The sequence below is a fragment of the Trypanosoma theileri genome (assembly GCF_002087225.1).
Source record: "Trypanosoma theileri isolate Edinburgh chromosome Unknown TM35_Tth_29_V1, whole genome shotgun sequence".
NCBI lineage: Eukaryota > Euglenozoa > Kinetoplastea > Trypanosomatida > Trypanosomatidae > Trypanosoma > Trypanosoma theileri.
In genome coordinates, this window is record NW_021639871.1 from 380,921 (window position 1) to 396,743 (window position 15,823).

General features: G+C 43.5%; 9 protein-coding genes across 9 annotated transcripts; all 9 read right to left on the minus strand.

Moving 5' to 3' along the window:
- Window positions 1-631: 631 nt before the first annotated feature.
- TM35_000292430 (uncharacterized protein) lies at window positions 632-1,234 on the minus strand (the record flags this gene model as incomplete). Its single annotated transcript, XM_029028400.1, has 1 exon — window positions 632-1,234. The coding sequence occupies one exon, from the start codon at window positions 1,232-1,234 to the stop codon at window positions 632-634; it is 603 nt and encodes a 200-aa protein (XP_028880427.1).
- A 579-nt stretch (window positions 1,235-1,813) lies between these two features.
- TM35_000292440 (uncharacterized protein) lies at window positions 1,814-3,799 on the minus strand (the record flags this gene model as incomplete). The annotated part of the gene is made up of 1 exon (XM_029028401.1): window positions 1,814-3,799. One exon carries the CDS (start codon window positions 3,797-3,799, stop codon window positions 1,814-1,816), a length of 1,986 nt encoding a protein of 661 aa, XP_028880428.1.
- A 349-nt stretch (window positions 3,800-4,148) lies between these two features.
- On the minus strand, window positions 4,149-5,084 carry TM35_000292450 (uncharacterized protein; the record flags this gene model as incomplete). Its single annotated transcript, XM_029028402.1, has 1 exon — window positions 4,149-5,084. One exon carries the CDS (start codon window positions 5,082-5,084, stop codon window positions 4,149-4,151), a length of 936 nt encoding a protein of 311 aa, XP_028880429.1.
- Window positions 5,085-5,665: 581 nt separating this feature from the next.
- Window positions 5,666-6,220, minus strand: TM35_000292460 (60S ribosomal protein; the record flags this gene model as incomplete). Its single annotated transcript, XM_029028403.1, has 1 exon — window positions 5,666-6,220. The coding sequence occupies one exon, from the start codon at window positions 6,218-6,220 to the stop codon at window positions 5,666-5,668; it is 555 nt and encodes a 184-aa protein (XP_028880430.1).
- Window positions 6,221-6,691: 471 nt separating this feature from the next.
- Window positions 6,692-8,134, minus strand: TM35_000292470 (histone acetyltransferase; the record flags this gene model as incomplete). The annotated part of the gene is made up of 1 exon (XM_029028404.1): window positions 6,692-8,134. One exon carries the CDS (start codon window positions 8,132-8,134, stop codon window positions 6,692-6,694), a length of 1,443 nt encoding a protein of 480 aa, XP_028880431.1.
- A 1,316-nt stretch (window positions 8,135-9,450) lies between these two features.
- On the minus strand, window positions 9,451-10,527 carry TM35_000292480 (putative inosine-guanine nucleoside hydrolase; the record flags this gene model as incomplete). The annotated part of the gene is made up of 1 exon (XM_029028405.1): window positions 9,451-10,527. The coding sequence occupies one exon, from the start codon at window positions 10,525-10,527 to the stop codon at window positions 9,451-9,453; it is 1,077 nt and encodes a 358-aa protein (XP_028880432.1).
- A 534-nt stretch (window positions 10,528-11,061) lies between these two features.
- On the minus strand, window positions 11,062-12,198 carry TM35_000292490 (ABC transporter related protein; the record flags this gene model as incomplete). The annotated part of the gene is made up of 1 exon (XM_029028406.1): window positions 11,062-12,198. One exon carries the CDS (start codon window positions 12,196-12,198, stop codon window positions 11,062-11,064), a length of 1,137 nt encoding a protein of 378 aa, XP_028880433.1.
- Window positions 12,199-12,419: 221 nt separating this feature from the next.
- Window positions 12,420-13,871, minus strand: TM35_000292500 (uncharacterized protein; the record flags this gene model as incomplete). Its single annotated transcript, XM_029028407.1, has 1 exon — window positions 12,420-13,871. The coding sequence occupies one exon, from the start codon at window positions 13,869-13,871 to the stop codon at window positions 12,420-12,422; it is 1,452 nt and encodes a 483-aa protein (XP_028880434.1).
- A 212-nt stretch (window positions 13,872-14,083) lies between these two features.
- Window positions 14,084-15,607, minus strand: TM35_000292510 (putative chaperone protein DNAj; the record flags this gene model as incomplete). The annotated part of the gene is made up of 1 exon (XM_029028408.1): window positions 14,084-15,607. One exon carries the CDS (start codon window positions 15,605-15,607, stop codon window positions 14,084-14,086), a length of 1,524 nt encoding a protein of 507 aa, XP_028880435.1.
- Window positions 15,608-15,823: the final 216 nt, after the last annotated feature.

Consider the following 15,823-nt stretch of genomic DNA (forward strand, 5'->3'; position numbering starts at 1 on the left):
AAAAAAAAAAAGAGAAAAAGGAGATGAAAGAATATATGTCGTTGTATTTATTTATGTATACAGAAGCTTCCCCTTCATATTCTTCAAGAAGGTAAGGTGGGTATGACTTAAGTGAAGCTTGCCGAACAACCCACTTCACCCAGCGGATGTTTTAAAGGATAGAGAAGTACGAGAATAAAGAGAGACAACGAAATAGGGAGTAATGAAACGCACAAGAGAAGCAGTCACTACTACAACCTCCATTTTTTTTTTTTTTATTATGTCTTTTTAATTCGCGTCCAATCATTGTAAAATTTGACTTGTTTCTTTTATTACATCTCTTTTCTGATCTCCTACCACTTTAGTTATCTTGTTTGGATTATCCATTCCTTAATTCCTATCGGATCCTTCGCACCCCCAAACAGACAAAGGTGGGTATTCTCTTCTTACTCTCATTTTCAGTAATACATATAAATATATATATATATATATATTGTTTCTCTCTTTTTTTCCCCCTTTTCTTCTTTCCTCTTTTTTTTTTCTTATTTTACCTTATCGTTTCTTTTTCACCTTTTTTTTTTTTTTCTTAAAACGTATCCACTTCTCCTACCTTTAGATTTCTTTCCTTGTTTTCTTAGGTGTTATTCAAAATTTAGAAAAGTGACATCTCATCCTCGACCTCCGCGGCCTCCTCTTCAATCTGGACGGCGGGACGCGGTCCGTTGCTCTCGAGTTCCTCACCAGCGAGCACGTGCTGCAGCTGCGCCTCGAAGTTCGACTGCGTGATAGTGAATGTCTGCAGGAATTGCTGGCGCCACGCGATGGTGCCGTCGGCCTTCACGATAAAGGCCATTGGGCACGACATGACGGAGAGATTCGCCACTGTGGCGTAGGCCTTGCCGGTTGCCTTCTTATCATCAAAGAGAATGTGGGGTGGGGCGAGACGGAGTGGCTTCTTGGTGTTCTCATCAACGATGTTCTTTCCGAGGTACTTCTCCGTCTTTTCCTTATCGGCGTCGTTGCTGATGGCAACAAACACGACGCGATCGCCATACTTCTCTGAGAGCACCGTGAGCTCCTCGTTGACGGGGTCCGCCCCACGGTAGAAGGTGTTGAAGAAGTACAGCACGTACACCTTGCCGGCCTCAATCGCCACGCTGCCGCCGCGGATGGGCTCGAGGGCGGCGAGGGACGGGGCGGGTTGCCCAAGGCACTTGTCGTCGCTGTATGTTGTCACGTCAATGGCGTCCGTCATGTTTTCTTTTTTTTAGATTTAGTGTTAGTTCGCTTCTTGTTTTATTTAGTGGGAACGAGATAGCTATGTGCTCAGAGAAGAGAGAGAGAGAGAGAGGGGGAAAAAATGTGTATGTGTATATATATATATATATATATATATATATATATGCAAGAAGTTTGTTACCAGTAACTCATCATGGGGAAATAGATAAACAGAGACATGGGTTCAGCGAATAAGAAAAGAACAAACAACAAAGAATAATAAAAAAAAAAATAAAAAAAAAAAAAAAACCATTATCCAATGCTACTACTGTAAACATCTTATCATCATTATCATTCTCATAATCTGAAATCCGTGCCCGTAAGAAAACAAAAAACAAAAAACAAAAAAAAATAATAATAATCATTATCATTTATACTGAAAAAAAAAAATATGAAAAAGTAGTAATCTGATCTTACGTATCCATCCATCTATAAAGCATCAAAGAACTGAGCATCTCACTTTTCTCTGTGAGTTAACTCTCTGGATCTGAGGAAAGGAATATTTTCTCGTGTCATGTTGCGGTTAGACAAAACGCCTTAAGAATGAGAAAAGAATTCATTCTTTCTTATAATTTCTCTCTTTCCGTTTCGCCGCTACTGTTATTGTTGTTGTTATTGGAGATTCACACCGTCTGACAAGTGCCAACGCTCGTGCAAACCGTTGATCAAACACGGCACTGCACCACGCGGGCCTCACAATCCCGCAGCAGAGACCCGCCGTCCCGCTCCCGCTCTCACTGTTGGACTGCAGTCCATTTAAACAGCCAACATCTTCACAACGCCGCAGCAGTCCATTCAAACGACCGCCACTCTTTGCAGCAGCAGCCTCACTCACACGTGCAAGCAGTGCAGCCGGAAGTGTAAAAACGTTCGTTGAATTTGTCGTTGCATCACGAAGCCACAACAGCAACAATCCGGCGATACACGTCATATCATCCCGCAGTGCCCCACTTCTCTGTACAAGCAACGATACCTCCATCAACGCAAGAGCTGCACTCAACACACCACAGACAACTTGTCCCGTGCTGGTGTGATCGGCACGAACAGAGAAATCACGTTCCTCCTGTGGTAAATCACGCAGTAACCCCAATAGTCGTTTGCTCAATCGCAGTGCCTCTTGCAGTAAAGCAGGACCCACTGGCTGTCCAAGTAGTACCAACGCAAAGCATCTGTGGCGAACAAGACGTAGTTGTTGAATACGACATGGAAACTGCAGCATTATCGAGCTACTTGACCAATTTTGCAATTCCTTTCCAACCACTTCAGCTGTCTCTGTACACTCCTGTAGTAGTACTGTAATATCACGTCCATCACGTTGTTTCAACACTTGACACCATGAAATCTCAAGTAACACATCACACAGAAATTCTTTCAGAGTGGCCATCATCAGTGTATCAATGGATCCACCATTACCTGTATCACGTTTCTGCAACTGCTGCGGTTGTTGTTTTTGTCGTTGTTGTTGGTGTTGCTGCGAAACATGACCCTTTGCGAATTGCAGGGCTGCATCACTGCAGATATCACATGGGAACTCATCCCTGAGTTTAAAAAGACGCTGACACCAATCATACAAAGGATCATTTGGAATCTTCTTTTCGCGTCTTTGTACCCGTGCATTTTTCATGAGAATCTCCGCATAAGTCGGTGGTCGCACTTTACTTTCTTGGAGTTGTGCTACCTCCACTGCAGTTACTGTTGCGGTTACTCTTGACACTTCTTCACTTTCTTTTTCTCTCACATCCACATGACTTCCTTGGGCCTCTATAAACTCTGTTGATAAATTTCGTTGCCCAAGTGTATCTCGCAGACTCTCCTCTCGTGGTGGCTTTGGAAGTAGCGGTGGTGGATCCATTGGTTTTAAAAGTTTGCGGTCTGGTGGTGTGTGTAAGGCGCCTCTCGCTTTACCCACCGCAATGTATACCATTTCTTCCTTCCCAAAGGCACATTCTACTTTTTCAAAAATTGGTAATGATGATGTAACTCGCCAAAAGAAAACACTGCTGAGATCAATACCATTTTCATATGGGGATTCCCATTCCAGTTTCCATACTGCTACCCGACTTACTTCATCAATAAGGCACATGGGTGATTGGTGCATAAACGAAAGTATGTCTGCCCAGCTTCCCTCCGCTGCAGATGCAAAGACAACACCTACACCTTCAGAGAGCTTAATCTTTGCTGATATTTTTTGTAGAGAAATAATTTGAATATCATTTGCTGTGTGTGAACGCTCTGCAACAAGAATGCTGCAAAGATACCTGCTACTGGTGGAGATAAGTTGAAACTGTCGGGGAAATGGATGGAAGTGACCCGGTAAAATAGTGGCAGACTTTTTTGGATTTTGCAGCATCAACAACTGTTGACGATCCATATTCTGAATAATTTTCTCATCCGCCCTATAAATTGTGTTATTGTTTTCTTTTTCTTCCTGCAAGATTCGATCAAGCAGGAGTGTACACTGCCACATCCCAGACGATGGGGTCTTGATAAAGCCATCACCGCGTGATCGGACACCATGGTCAAATGTAAGTAACTGTGGCATTCTCAGAAATGCAAAAGAACCACAACTTTGGGAAACCCCTTCGTATCGTTTCCTTTTATTTTAATTTTTACTATTATTGTTCTACTAAAGTAAATAAATAAATTAATTAAAATTAGAAATCATACAAAAAATGGAAAAAAAAAGAAAAGAAAAAAGCAAAAGAAATTAATAAAATCATAGTTAGAGAAATAAATCTACATAATAACTTGGTCAAATATGTGCTTCAAAATCAATATCATCAAGAGAAACATCATCAATGTCAATGAAATCGACAACTCTATAGCGAGATAGTACAGAACCTTCTTCTTCTTGTTGTTGTTGTTGTTGTTGTTGGGAGGTAACTTTCCCATTACGGAGACTCCATAACTAATGTGTGACGAAGAAGATAATCCAGCAACAACTGTGGATAAAAGCGACGAAAGACAGATAACGGCATAGTGTAGAGTGTTCTGTCGTGTTCACCATCTCCCTCACCAATAAAATACCGCACCACGAGACGATCCCGCTTCCCTCGAATGAGCTCTTGAGTAGTGCGTGCGAGGGCCGGGCTAAAGTTGCATTGACTGCGTAGATGTTCAGCCTCCTCACGTCCAATCAGCGGCGTGCAACTCGCCACGCTGCTGTACGCCTGTCCACTCTTCACAAGTATAGCGGGTGCGATACCGTGAATCTCTATACTAGACGCGTCATGACACGCATCCACACCGGAGCCCAACTCAAACTCCAACGCAGCTGGTGTACGGCAAGTGGCAACAGCACAAGTATGCATGAAACTAATAGCGTGCTGGTCACGCCATTTCTTTTCCAGCGAAAGAGCGGGATCACAGGAGGGTTCGTATTCTTGTGGACCCGGTGCTTTCTTCTTCTTTGTGGGATTCAGTCCACGAGAGGCCCCACCTGTGAGAACCCACTCGCCCAATCCCACAAGCGATGTCTCTTCACTATTACCACTACTACCAGTATGTACAACAATGCCGTGCAGTGGCGGTGTGTCTGTTGTATTATCATCATCATTATCGTTCTTGTTATTGTTGTCGTTATCATTCCTTCCGTGCTTTGTTGCTCGACGATTGTTGGCCCACAAAGCTATTCGCTGCAGGGCGGTGTGATGTGCATGGGTGTCGATATCCGTAATCGGCCCAGCGCAAGTTACGGCAAGATTACTGCGTGGCTCCCACGTGTCGCAGAGACTGTCGTAGCCGTCCCACCGCACACAATACTCCAGCGTGCCGTCGTCAGGGTTTACACGCCGGCCGTTAATCTCACGTACATTGTAATGCCGCATTGTTAATGCGTAAGAATAGATAGATATATAGAGAGAAAGAGAGATGGTGATAAAGCCACCCCACCCCTTACTCTTTCTTTCTTTTTTTTTTTTAATTTATTTGTTTTGGTACTGTCTTTGTTTTCTTTCTTATTTGTCCCCGCCTTCCCTCACTTTCCTACCCCTTTGACTGTACCATCATAATCATGAGCAAAAAAAAGAAGAACGAAAAACAAAAACAAAAAAAAACAAAAAACGCTCATAATACAAAAAAAAACTTGGTTACGGTTGTGATTATACATATATTTTTTTTTTCATTTTCACAGTTGTTACAATAAGAAAAAAAAAAAAAAACAGACTTAATCACACTCTGGGTGGTCTGTGCACACATACATGTGTAGATGTGAGAGCGGAGAAAACACCAAGGTTCCACTTGACCAAAACCAAAGAGAGAGAAAAAAAAAAAAAAAAAAACTTCATTTCTTATCAATACTTTTTTTTTTTTCATCTCTCTCTTTTTTTCCCCTTTCGCCTCTTATTTCCCTCAAATTTTCTCTTGCAAATTCCGCTAAACTGTAATCGAACCACCGAAAGAGAATATATTATAATAGTTCGACGGTAGCACCTAGTTTCTCAAAGAGAGCTTTGAGTTTTTCGGCATCTTCCTTCCGCATATTCGTCTGCACAAGACCCGGACATTTTTCAATAGCGCCCTTTGCATCTGAGATGGAAAGATTTGTAACAGATCTAAGCTCTTTAATGAGCTTCACCTTGATGTCTGGCGTAAATTTGGCCAGCTTCACATCATAAGTACTCTTCTCTACCTTCTTCTTCTCAGCCTTTGGCGCCTCCTCTGCTCCTCCCGCAGCTGCGGCGGCCGCACCCGGGGCTGCAGCCACTGCGGCGGGGGCTGCCATCATAACACCACCGCCCCCACCGCCAAGACCGCGCAGAAGAGCCTTTTCATAGAACTCATCACTGTGGCCGAGTTTCTTGAAAATGAGTCGCTGCAGCTCCGAGAGCTCCTTAAGTGTTAGCTGCGAATATGCATTGGCAAGATCATCCAATTTGGGATCCTTGCTTGCTTTAGTCGCACAGCTGCGAACCGACACAAGCGCACGGTAGTGAACTGGAAAGGAAAATATGACACGTCGCATTCTACCTTCTACAGAAAGGTAATAGGAAAGATAAAATAATAATAAAAAAAAAATAAAAGAGTAATGATTGTGAAGGAAGGGTTGAAAAAAAAAAAAAAAAGATGATACACATTATCAAAGAGAGAAACGGATCACAGACACACAGACACACATATTCACTGCGGTATACACAAGTATATAATAGTTGTATAATGATTTCACGTTAAGAGCGAGCACCACAATCTGTACTCGCTCAACTGAGCATTTTCTTTTCTTTCTTTCCCTTTCTCATTGCTTTTGGCTGATACTTGTACTTTTTTTTTTCTTCACGAAACATGAGGCGCCAATCCATTCTCATCGTTTGCAAGGATGTCCTCCTCCACAAAACAAAAAAAAAAAAAAAAGATGGGAGTAGAAGCAATAGAGAAAACACAACGCGCAGACACACGCAGAGAGAAATAAAAAGACCAAACCAAACAAAGACGCATGTAACTAACGAATACGTTGTCGCTTGACGGCACTATCCCCATCCTTTTCTTTCATCTCACTTCGGGTGACGTAGATAGGAGGTGGGACATCCTGCTCTTTCATCTCATAGTACATGTGTGGATTCCAACTCAGCAAATGTGGGTAGAAAATGTAATTTTGTCCACTCCGCTCGCGATGCAATCGCTTGGAGTAACATCTCTCAATACTTTCCTCCGAGACAACAATCTGAGTTCCATTAAGTAGCTTTAGATACTGCAACGTTCGCACAACATCTGCCTGTGACATAAATGTAGCCTGTACAAGGTAGTCGAGTGTAACACAGTGACTCTCTTCAATAGCACGTGCAAGGGCGGAGACGATGGTATCACCCCAGTAGCCTAAATAGAGTTTTTCACCCAAATCACTCAATGGTTTCTCTGGTGATCCAATTTTTCCCTCACGACGCGACAACTCGTAACTCAGCTCAATAAGAAATCGTCCAATTCCACGGCTCTGAAACTGTGGTAATACAAGGATACAAGAAAGATTGTACATCTCCGGTGACTGTTTCTCCTTGCTAAAGTACCCAAGAACTTCCAGTCCATGCGGTTGCACAGCACACAACACATAAAATAGAAAAGGAGTCATATCGTGATCTAGTGCCTTATGTTCAAGGAATAATTTTGACAAGAGAGCTAAATGTTCGCAGAAAACAGGCTCAACCACAGCATCCATCTCAAGAACTACAAGTTGTCGTATAGGATCCCGGTAAATCTCATTTCCTGGGGGATGCCGTGAACAAACGAGCCGCAGGTGACGTACCACATCCTCATGTGCTGAAAATGGATGTAGGCAGAAGGGACAAATATGCAATACAAATGATGTTAGAGCCACAGTAGTTTGAAATGCGCTGGTGTTGTCTCCTCGACGCAGTTGAAGTTCCTTGTCACCTGCAAAAAGTTCTGCGTTCTGTTTAAGAGCTTGTCGTACCTGGGGTCGGGCCAGGTGGTATGGTGAAAAATACCATGTGTCCACCTCATAGGGACCCATGTAAATTGTGTGAATATTCTTTGCACGGCAAAAGAACGAACTGTCCTTTCGTGCCCGTGTAGTAGAGACTTTTACGCAATTCTGCAAGTTACTCCGCTTTGCCGATGAGGCTGGTGTTGCTGGACTTCTCGGTGTCTCCTCTTCCTGTTCAGCGACCATGCGGCTCTGGCCTCGTGTAGTGATGCCGCCGCCGCTGGGCTTGGTTGCCTGTTGTTTGCTTGTCTGGCGCCCCTGCCGGCGTTCCTTGAGTTCACTGGCGGGGAGCCAACAGTCCATGCGACTGTCCTGTTCAACATAGTGGACGTAGTAGAGATACTGCCCGCTCTCCGCGTCGAGGGCAACTTCCTGCACGATGGCTGCGTGAAAGGTGCCATGCAGAGTGGCGTACACCTTCTGCCGCGCCTCAAACATAGACATCGGAACAGATGATGATAGAAGGAGAAGGCGAGGGTGCGGAAGGACACTAAATTATATATATATATATATATAATATTTACGTTCCCAAAGAGAAGGATGGGTAGTCAACGGTAACAAGGAAGATTGAGAGGTATAGAAGAGAATGTAGAACTGCGTAATAGGGCCTATTCCTTCCTTCCTCTCTTTTTGTCCGCTGTGCGAAGCTCAATTTAACCTGGTCAGAAACCTCTTTTCTTTTTTTTCTCCCCGTTCTCCTTTTTATACCCTTGAGTTCTTTCGCACGTCGTGCTCAGCAATGACGAAGTAAGATAGATAGAGGAAAAGAACAAAAAAAAGGCATCAGAAACCAAGAAAAAGAACAAGAACAACAAAGAGTACAAAGGGACAACATAGTCAAAGAGAGGGTTACCATTAATAACGTTTCTTTTATTTTTCCACTTTAGCTTCAAGTCCATGAAAGTGCCGTTCTGCAAGTAAATACAACACCTTAATATCTCTCATTTTATTTACAGGGCTTTAATGAAAAGATTGTTATATCTCTTTTCCATACAATCAAATAAAGAGAAAAACGTCCATGCAACAACAAACACACATGGAAGAAGAAAAAAAAAAATCTCCACGAATATCAGGAGAGGGTACGGTGTAGGAGGAGAAAAAAAAAAAAAAAGCAACATCATGAGCACCTTCCCTTCCTTTCCCTTCCTTCCTTCTCTCCGAATTAAATAAAAAAAAAAAACAGATATCAAACAGTCCAACTCCGCAAGGTCCTATTTCAACTAGTACAGGGAACAAAAACAAAAAGACAAACCGCACACACACACACAGGCGGAAAAGGAAAAGGAAAAAAAAAAAAACAGAAACCGACCGCACGAAAGTGGTAAATGACAGCAGCCACTGCCTCCTACCTACCCAGAGGGTTTCGTTTTCCTAATTGGCCCCTCCAAATAATATAAAGAAAACCGTGGCGAGCAGAATCTGAGACACATATACAGAAAGAGAGAAATAATGAAACATACATGTGACCACAAAAAGAAGAAAAAAAAAAAAAAAAAAACAAAAAACAAATCTTGAGTTGCTTGGCCACTAAACCATTTCAACCTTCACATCTATGAAGGAGGAAGAAAATGCTCTGGTCAAAGTTTCCCATTTAACGAACATCGTGACACATAATTGAATTCCACTAACTACAATCGTTTGGCTTCCCTTCTGTTTCAGACCCAATTTTTCATTCTTTTTTTTTTTTTTTGAGGAATTTTTCGGATTCCTTGTTAAGGGTGGTGACTGAGAGAATGCGCAAAGACTCCATTTGTTAGTACCTATGGTAGAGGAAAATCCACGATGTGCTGCATGACTTGAAGAAACTTTTCGTTGTCTACGCACGTAATAACCTGGCAATTGCGCCAGCGACCCTTTTTGCACATGGATTGTTCTGTGCCATACCAATCAATACATGTCGCCCCACGAGTTTCCCGTCCTTGGAGTTCAACGGTTACGTATGTAAGAAAGCTATCCTCCACACTTTCTGGGTACAACGCAACGACCATTGCCACAGCATCTGGTATAACGCAGGTTACATCCTGTGTTGCTTCCGCATCACCAGTGTCAGCCTTTGTACCATCTTCATAAGGCCTCGTAAAGGCTTCGAGTCGCTGAAAAAGTTTCTCAATAAATTGTTGGGTTTTATTTTGGTTTACTGACTTTATTCCTTCGTCTGTCTCTCGCCGGCTTACCCATTGATCGTAAAACCTCCATGACATGGCACAGTTAACAGTAACTTCCCAGTTTACCAGTTGTATGGGATGTCGAATTCCCTTATGCTGAAATAACACAAACGCTGCCTCTGGGTCACAGTGAAAGTTAAATTCCGCCATCAAATTAGAGTTGCCCTTTCCTTCACTAGTACCACCCATAACCGTCACGGAAGGTACTGTGTCTGAACCTAAGACAAAAAATGCATCGGGATCTAAACGAATAGCAAGTGCCACGTTAGTGAGGGGGCCGAGACAGACTAGTTGATACACCTCGTCCTCTGCTGGATTTGCTTCTCTAAGAATATCCACAAGAGCAAGTGCAGCGTGCTTGGTTGACTGCGCGGCTACACGACGGGAGGAAGGGAAATCAGCATCACCAAAGCCGTCCTTGCCAAATCCACCCCACTGCACTGTTTCCCGTTCTATCACAAGTGGACCGGCTGCACCGCGAAAGAAAGGAATATTACGTCCGTAGAGGTCCATCAACTTCCCAAGATTCTCCATTCCCTGGTCAACGTCCACATTGCCCCACACTGCGAGAATAGCCACAACCTCTACATCCGGGTGCGTCATGGCGGCCATGATTCCAATGGCATCATCACCCCCACAATCGGTATCTATAATAACCTTTCGTCGAACCATCGCAATTTCAAGTTGAGAGAAGTTGAACTTCCGAGCAGTCCCAAAGAATCTCCCTATATTCCTTTTGAACCACTGCTAAATGGTCCGTTTTTTTTTCCCCCTTTTGCTCTCTATTTTTTTTTTTTCTGGTCTCCTTTCTTTTCTACTGTTCTTCTGGAGACTACTACTTCGCTTTGGAAGTCACTGCTACTCACTTCAGCGGATGTGACAAAAATACACACACACACAAGAAAAAAAAAAAACAAGAGTGTGAAGACAGTGAGGCAAAACAGAACAAGGCAAAACAAATCACGGGGCAAAGTATAACTAGATCCCTTTTTTTCCCTACAAAAAATTAATCACACTCATTTCAAGACCCATTTACTGTTCACGAAAACGTAAAAGAAAACAAAACAAGCAATTAGTCAGTTTGACTCAAATACGATGATTCCCTCATCTCATATTGGAGGCAGCCATGTAGATGAAAAAGTAACCCAAATAGTAATATTATTATAGCAAAATAGAAAAAAAAAAAATTGGAATCCCTCTGCAAAATCACCACTCCGTTCCTCTTCTTTCAACATCATTAGGTATTTCTGTCCATCCAGAACCCCACAGCACAGTAGCTGACTTTGTGATAGGGTCAAAAGACAGTATACCACTGCAAGCAAACAGAAAAGGAATCATCATACGTCCATCGATAAAGCTCAAGTAATATGGAGTCCCCAAATGGTTACATCGTCCATCAGCACGAATACCTGGTCCTTTTTTTCCCGCTTGGCAAAGCTGAAGTTTTTTGTGCAGCATTTCAATACGCCCTTTTCGTAATGATTTCACACGAATCAACGAACAAGGATAACTGCTAGTAATATACCAATAATTGTCTTTGTATATTACATCGTTCATAGTCCCTGTTTTAAGACCCATCCATCCAACATTAATGCGACCAAGAAACCTTGGGGTTCCGTTTACACCATCTAACTTCGCAAATGTCAAGGATTTTTTCGGACCTGCTGTAAAAATGATTGCATCATTTACAAATGTAAAGGATCGAGCGTAAACACCCTCCATAAAGTGAAGATCTTCACAATAGACGTATTGCAATCTTTGCTTTTTCCTAGACCAATTGTACTTTCCAAAAGTTGGAGGATTTGTTATATACACATAGAAGGCATCAGTCTTAAGATCGTAGAGGACCCTGTGTGGGCGAAACACTTTTTTTCCAGGACATAATCGTATTCTTTGTAGAAAACGAAACCCTTTAATTTTTCCTTGGGAACCCCTTATAATACCAAAAACAACAAGGGAGTGGTCCCTTCCACCGCTTCCATGATCAGAACTTTCCATTACAAGAATATCACCATTGGTTGCGACACTGTGAGGTATCCAAATACGAATATCTGCAACAAGGTCACGCCACTCCCCTACAGGCTCGTAAATATTTTCACTATATAGAACCCGATGGTGCCAACAGTCAACAATAATGTATATATTATCAATCTTTGTTATGTATGTAGGTGCATAAAGACGATTTTCCCACAATGATATTGAAGATTTTCGGCTCTTTTCATATCCCTTACGCTCCCATAGATAAAGATCACCTACATACCAAATGTACAAATGCTGTCCAATTAAAGACATCAGTAAAAGAAAGCCCAAAATCTGGATCCAAATAAATATGTGACGCCACATATATTCGCCTAAAATTATAAACAAAACACAGAAAGAGGAAAAACAAGAAGCAGAAAAAAAGATGTTCAGTTGAAGAACAATTCAACGTGAAAAAAGACAAAACATCCCCTTTTCTGAAATATTGCACCAATACAGGATCTATTTTTGTGCCTCTATAAATAACCACTTGACTCCAGTGGTTAAAAAAAAAAAAAAAAAAAAAAACGCACTGCTCTATGGCTTCACTTCTTCAGCCCATACAAGCGATAATGTTCATAATAGTTTTCCTTGGGATAGTTACCGCCGTAGCGCCAAAGCAGATAGCCGTCCCCCGCTGGCGATGCGTGTCGCTGACTATGAGGGTTTGCTGAAGCGCTCCGTCTTCCGCCTGATTTCTTTATTTGGCGAGCGCGTAACAACTCTTGTATATGTTCATACGAAGATTTTGGTAAATTTGTTGCCCCCTTTGTTACATTTTTTTCTACACGCTGAGAAGAGCCATAATTTGCCCCTTCCTTAGTCTCCACTCCAGTTTTAGCCACACCTAGAAATCTAGCTTTGGAACGATTATCTGCCCGCTCTATTCGATTTTGCCCTTCCCGTATGGCCTGTCGTCGTCTTTCAACTTCCTGTGACTCATCCGTCACAAGGGCCTCATTAAATGGTGGAGACTGAATGACAGTAAATGCGGTACTATCATCATTGCGAAGTAAACCAACATCGTAACGTCCCAAGCACTGAAGTCCCTTTACAATATTGCTCATCATTGTCCCCACCTCATAGTTACTCAAAAAAAATAACTTGCAAACATGGTCTCTCACCACCTCATCTAGGTCTAAGTACTGATCACCGGCTGCACTTTTAAATTGCTGTAGCACAGCTTCTTCTAACTGCCGTCGCGTTTCTTCAGAAATAAGTGGCTTGGGAAGAGGACCAACAGCATTAGGGGGGTAGGAAGCAGTCTGCAACTGCGGAGGAAGCGCAGTGGCCCCCAACAAGGGAGCATTCGAAAGTGGAGACATACCCGTTGCAGTTGCAGCCGCAGGCATCGCTGGCAGCGGAACTGTTCCCGGGGCAAGAGGAGCTGCTGCAGTTGACAGTGCTGGGGGTACTCCTGCAGTTGGTGGAGCTGGTACTCCTGCAGTTGGAGGTGCTGGTACTGCCGCAGTTGGTGGTGGTGGGGGTACTGCCGCAGTTGGTGGAGCTGGTACTGCTGCAGTTGACAGTGCTGGGGGTACTCCTGCAGTTGGTGGTGGTGGGGGTACTGCTGCAGTTGGAGGTGCTGGTACTGCCGCAGTTGGTGGTGGTGGGGGTACTGCCGCAGTTGGTGGAGCTGGTATTGCTGCCGTTGGAGGTGCTGGTATTGCTGCAGTTGGTGGAGCTGGTATTGCTGCAGTTGGTGGTGGTGGTACTGCTGCCGTTGGTGGTGGTGGGGGTACTCCTGCAGTTGGTGGAGCTGGTACTCCTGCCGTTGGTGGTGGTGGGGGTACTCCTGCAGTTGGTGGAGCTGGTATTGCTGCCGTTGGAGGTGCTGGTATTGCCGCAGTTGGTGGTGGTGGGGGTACTGCTGCAGTTGGAGGTGCTGGTACTGCTGCCGTTGGAGGTGCTGGTATTGCTGCCGTTGGAGGTGCTGGTACTCCTGCAGTTGGTGGAGCTGGTATTGCTGCCGTTGGTGGTGCTGGTGGAAAAGACATATTTGGAGGCCTTTGAAGAAAAAAAAACAAAGCAAGGAAAAAAAAATCACCGATTAAGAAGAAAAATGAAAGTACGAGGGGTTGAAGATCCAACAAAAGAAAATGAATGCACCATTAGAGAGAAATTCTTGTTCCAAAAACATTCAAGTATGTGCAAAGGTTCACATATACACACATACGTAAACGGAGGCACTGACAGAGACAGAATCACACTACTTAGACTTGTTTTTTTCGTTCGTCAACTGACCCAAGTCGTATGCTTTTTTTGTCTTTGGATCGCGAAGGATTTTGTATGCATGTATGATTTTTTGCATTTTATTTTTTGCTTCATCATCATCCCCGGTGTGCACAACATCTGGATGGTGCTGCCTAGCTGCCTCACGGAAAGCTTTAGCGATATCTCTCGCCGTGGCGGAGAATTCCTTTCCGGTCAGTCCTAGGAGTTTATAGTACCCAAGCGGGTCCACGTTCTCTAAATCTGTTCGCCGTCTATTCTTAGAGTCGATATGTCGGGTACGCCGGGCCTCGTCCCGTGCAGCCTCTTCCTTTACTTGTTGCTCGAATGTTTCTTTTCGTCGTGCCCGCTGGCGAAGCTCTTCGCGGTATTCGTACTCTTCACGTTCCTCATCCTCTGGAGACCAGCGGTAACCCTCCTGATCAGAGGAGAAGTACAACATACCAGTCGTTTTGAGTTCTGCCATATGTCTGGCTTGTTCCTTCAAGAAGCGCACCGTCAGCAAATAACGTTGTATATACACAGAAGCAACGGATGAGGCAATCGCAATAGCTGTAGAAATACCTGGCCCCACAACAGGCGCTGAGAGCAGCATCGCAGAGGCACCACTAAGAACCATTACGCTAAGTTTCGCTCGTTTAGTAAGATGTAAAACAGGACCCACCACTTTTCCTGTTGCACCACAGACAAACGAAGGTACTGGAGTGGTGACCATTCCTGTTGTGACTGTAAATCTCAACAAGGGCAAAAAAACAGGTCGAATACGCACACTCTCTTTAAAAACGCTAGTAATAGTAATGTTACTTCTTATAAATGAACCATGAAACTTCACTAATTCCTGATCTATTCGCTGGAGAATTTTCTTTCGGCTTAGACGGGAATCTAAAATAGAAAATGCTGTCAATGTAGACATTGTAAAAGGCACAACTTTAGGTGGTTTATCCATTCTTTCAAGTTCTTTAAGCAATTCGAAACGTGATACTAACATTGAAGGAACATGGGTTCCAGTTACACACCGTTCCACCATTGAAAGAGGGTGAAGGTAGGAGGCAGAGACTTGATTGAAAACATGATGTTCACCAAAAGGGTAGTGAAACTCGTAGTTTGGCCCTTCTACCCAAACAAGACAATGCTGCTGTGTCAAAAATGCTGGATCCTTCTGAAGGACGTCTGCGCGAAATTTACCACTAGCTGCGGTTGTGGCAATCCAAAAGGGCATCAGAAATCGTTCAACGTTGTGAACATGAACAGCAGTTCCGTGATGACGACAAACTGCATCTACGGCCTCTGCTTCACTAACATGAAAAGGAATACCATACGCTTTCTTGTCAATGCGTGTATTACCTTTCTCAAGGTAATCCATGGAGCGGGCGAATGCCGCAACGTCTGTTTCACCTGTACCAGTAGAATGTTCCTCTTCAAAGAGACCCGCCATCGAACGCCTCTGGGAAACATACAGGAGCCATCTCTCTAATACACTGAAAGACTTTAGCCGCTGCATCTATCGGTAAACAGTTTCGTGTCCCCTTAAATACAGCGAGAAAGAGATAGAAATAGGAGGGGGGAGAAAAAAAAAATTATTGCAAAGCTGAGTTCCCGTTTTAAAGATAATAGAGATGCATAGAGACCTTCAATATGATGGTGGGGAGTGTGCGGTTACCAACTCCATGCCAATCATTAGATCACACATACATAAGAAAAATAAGAATTGGATAAG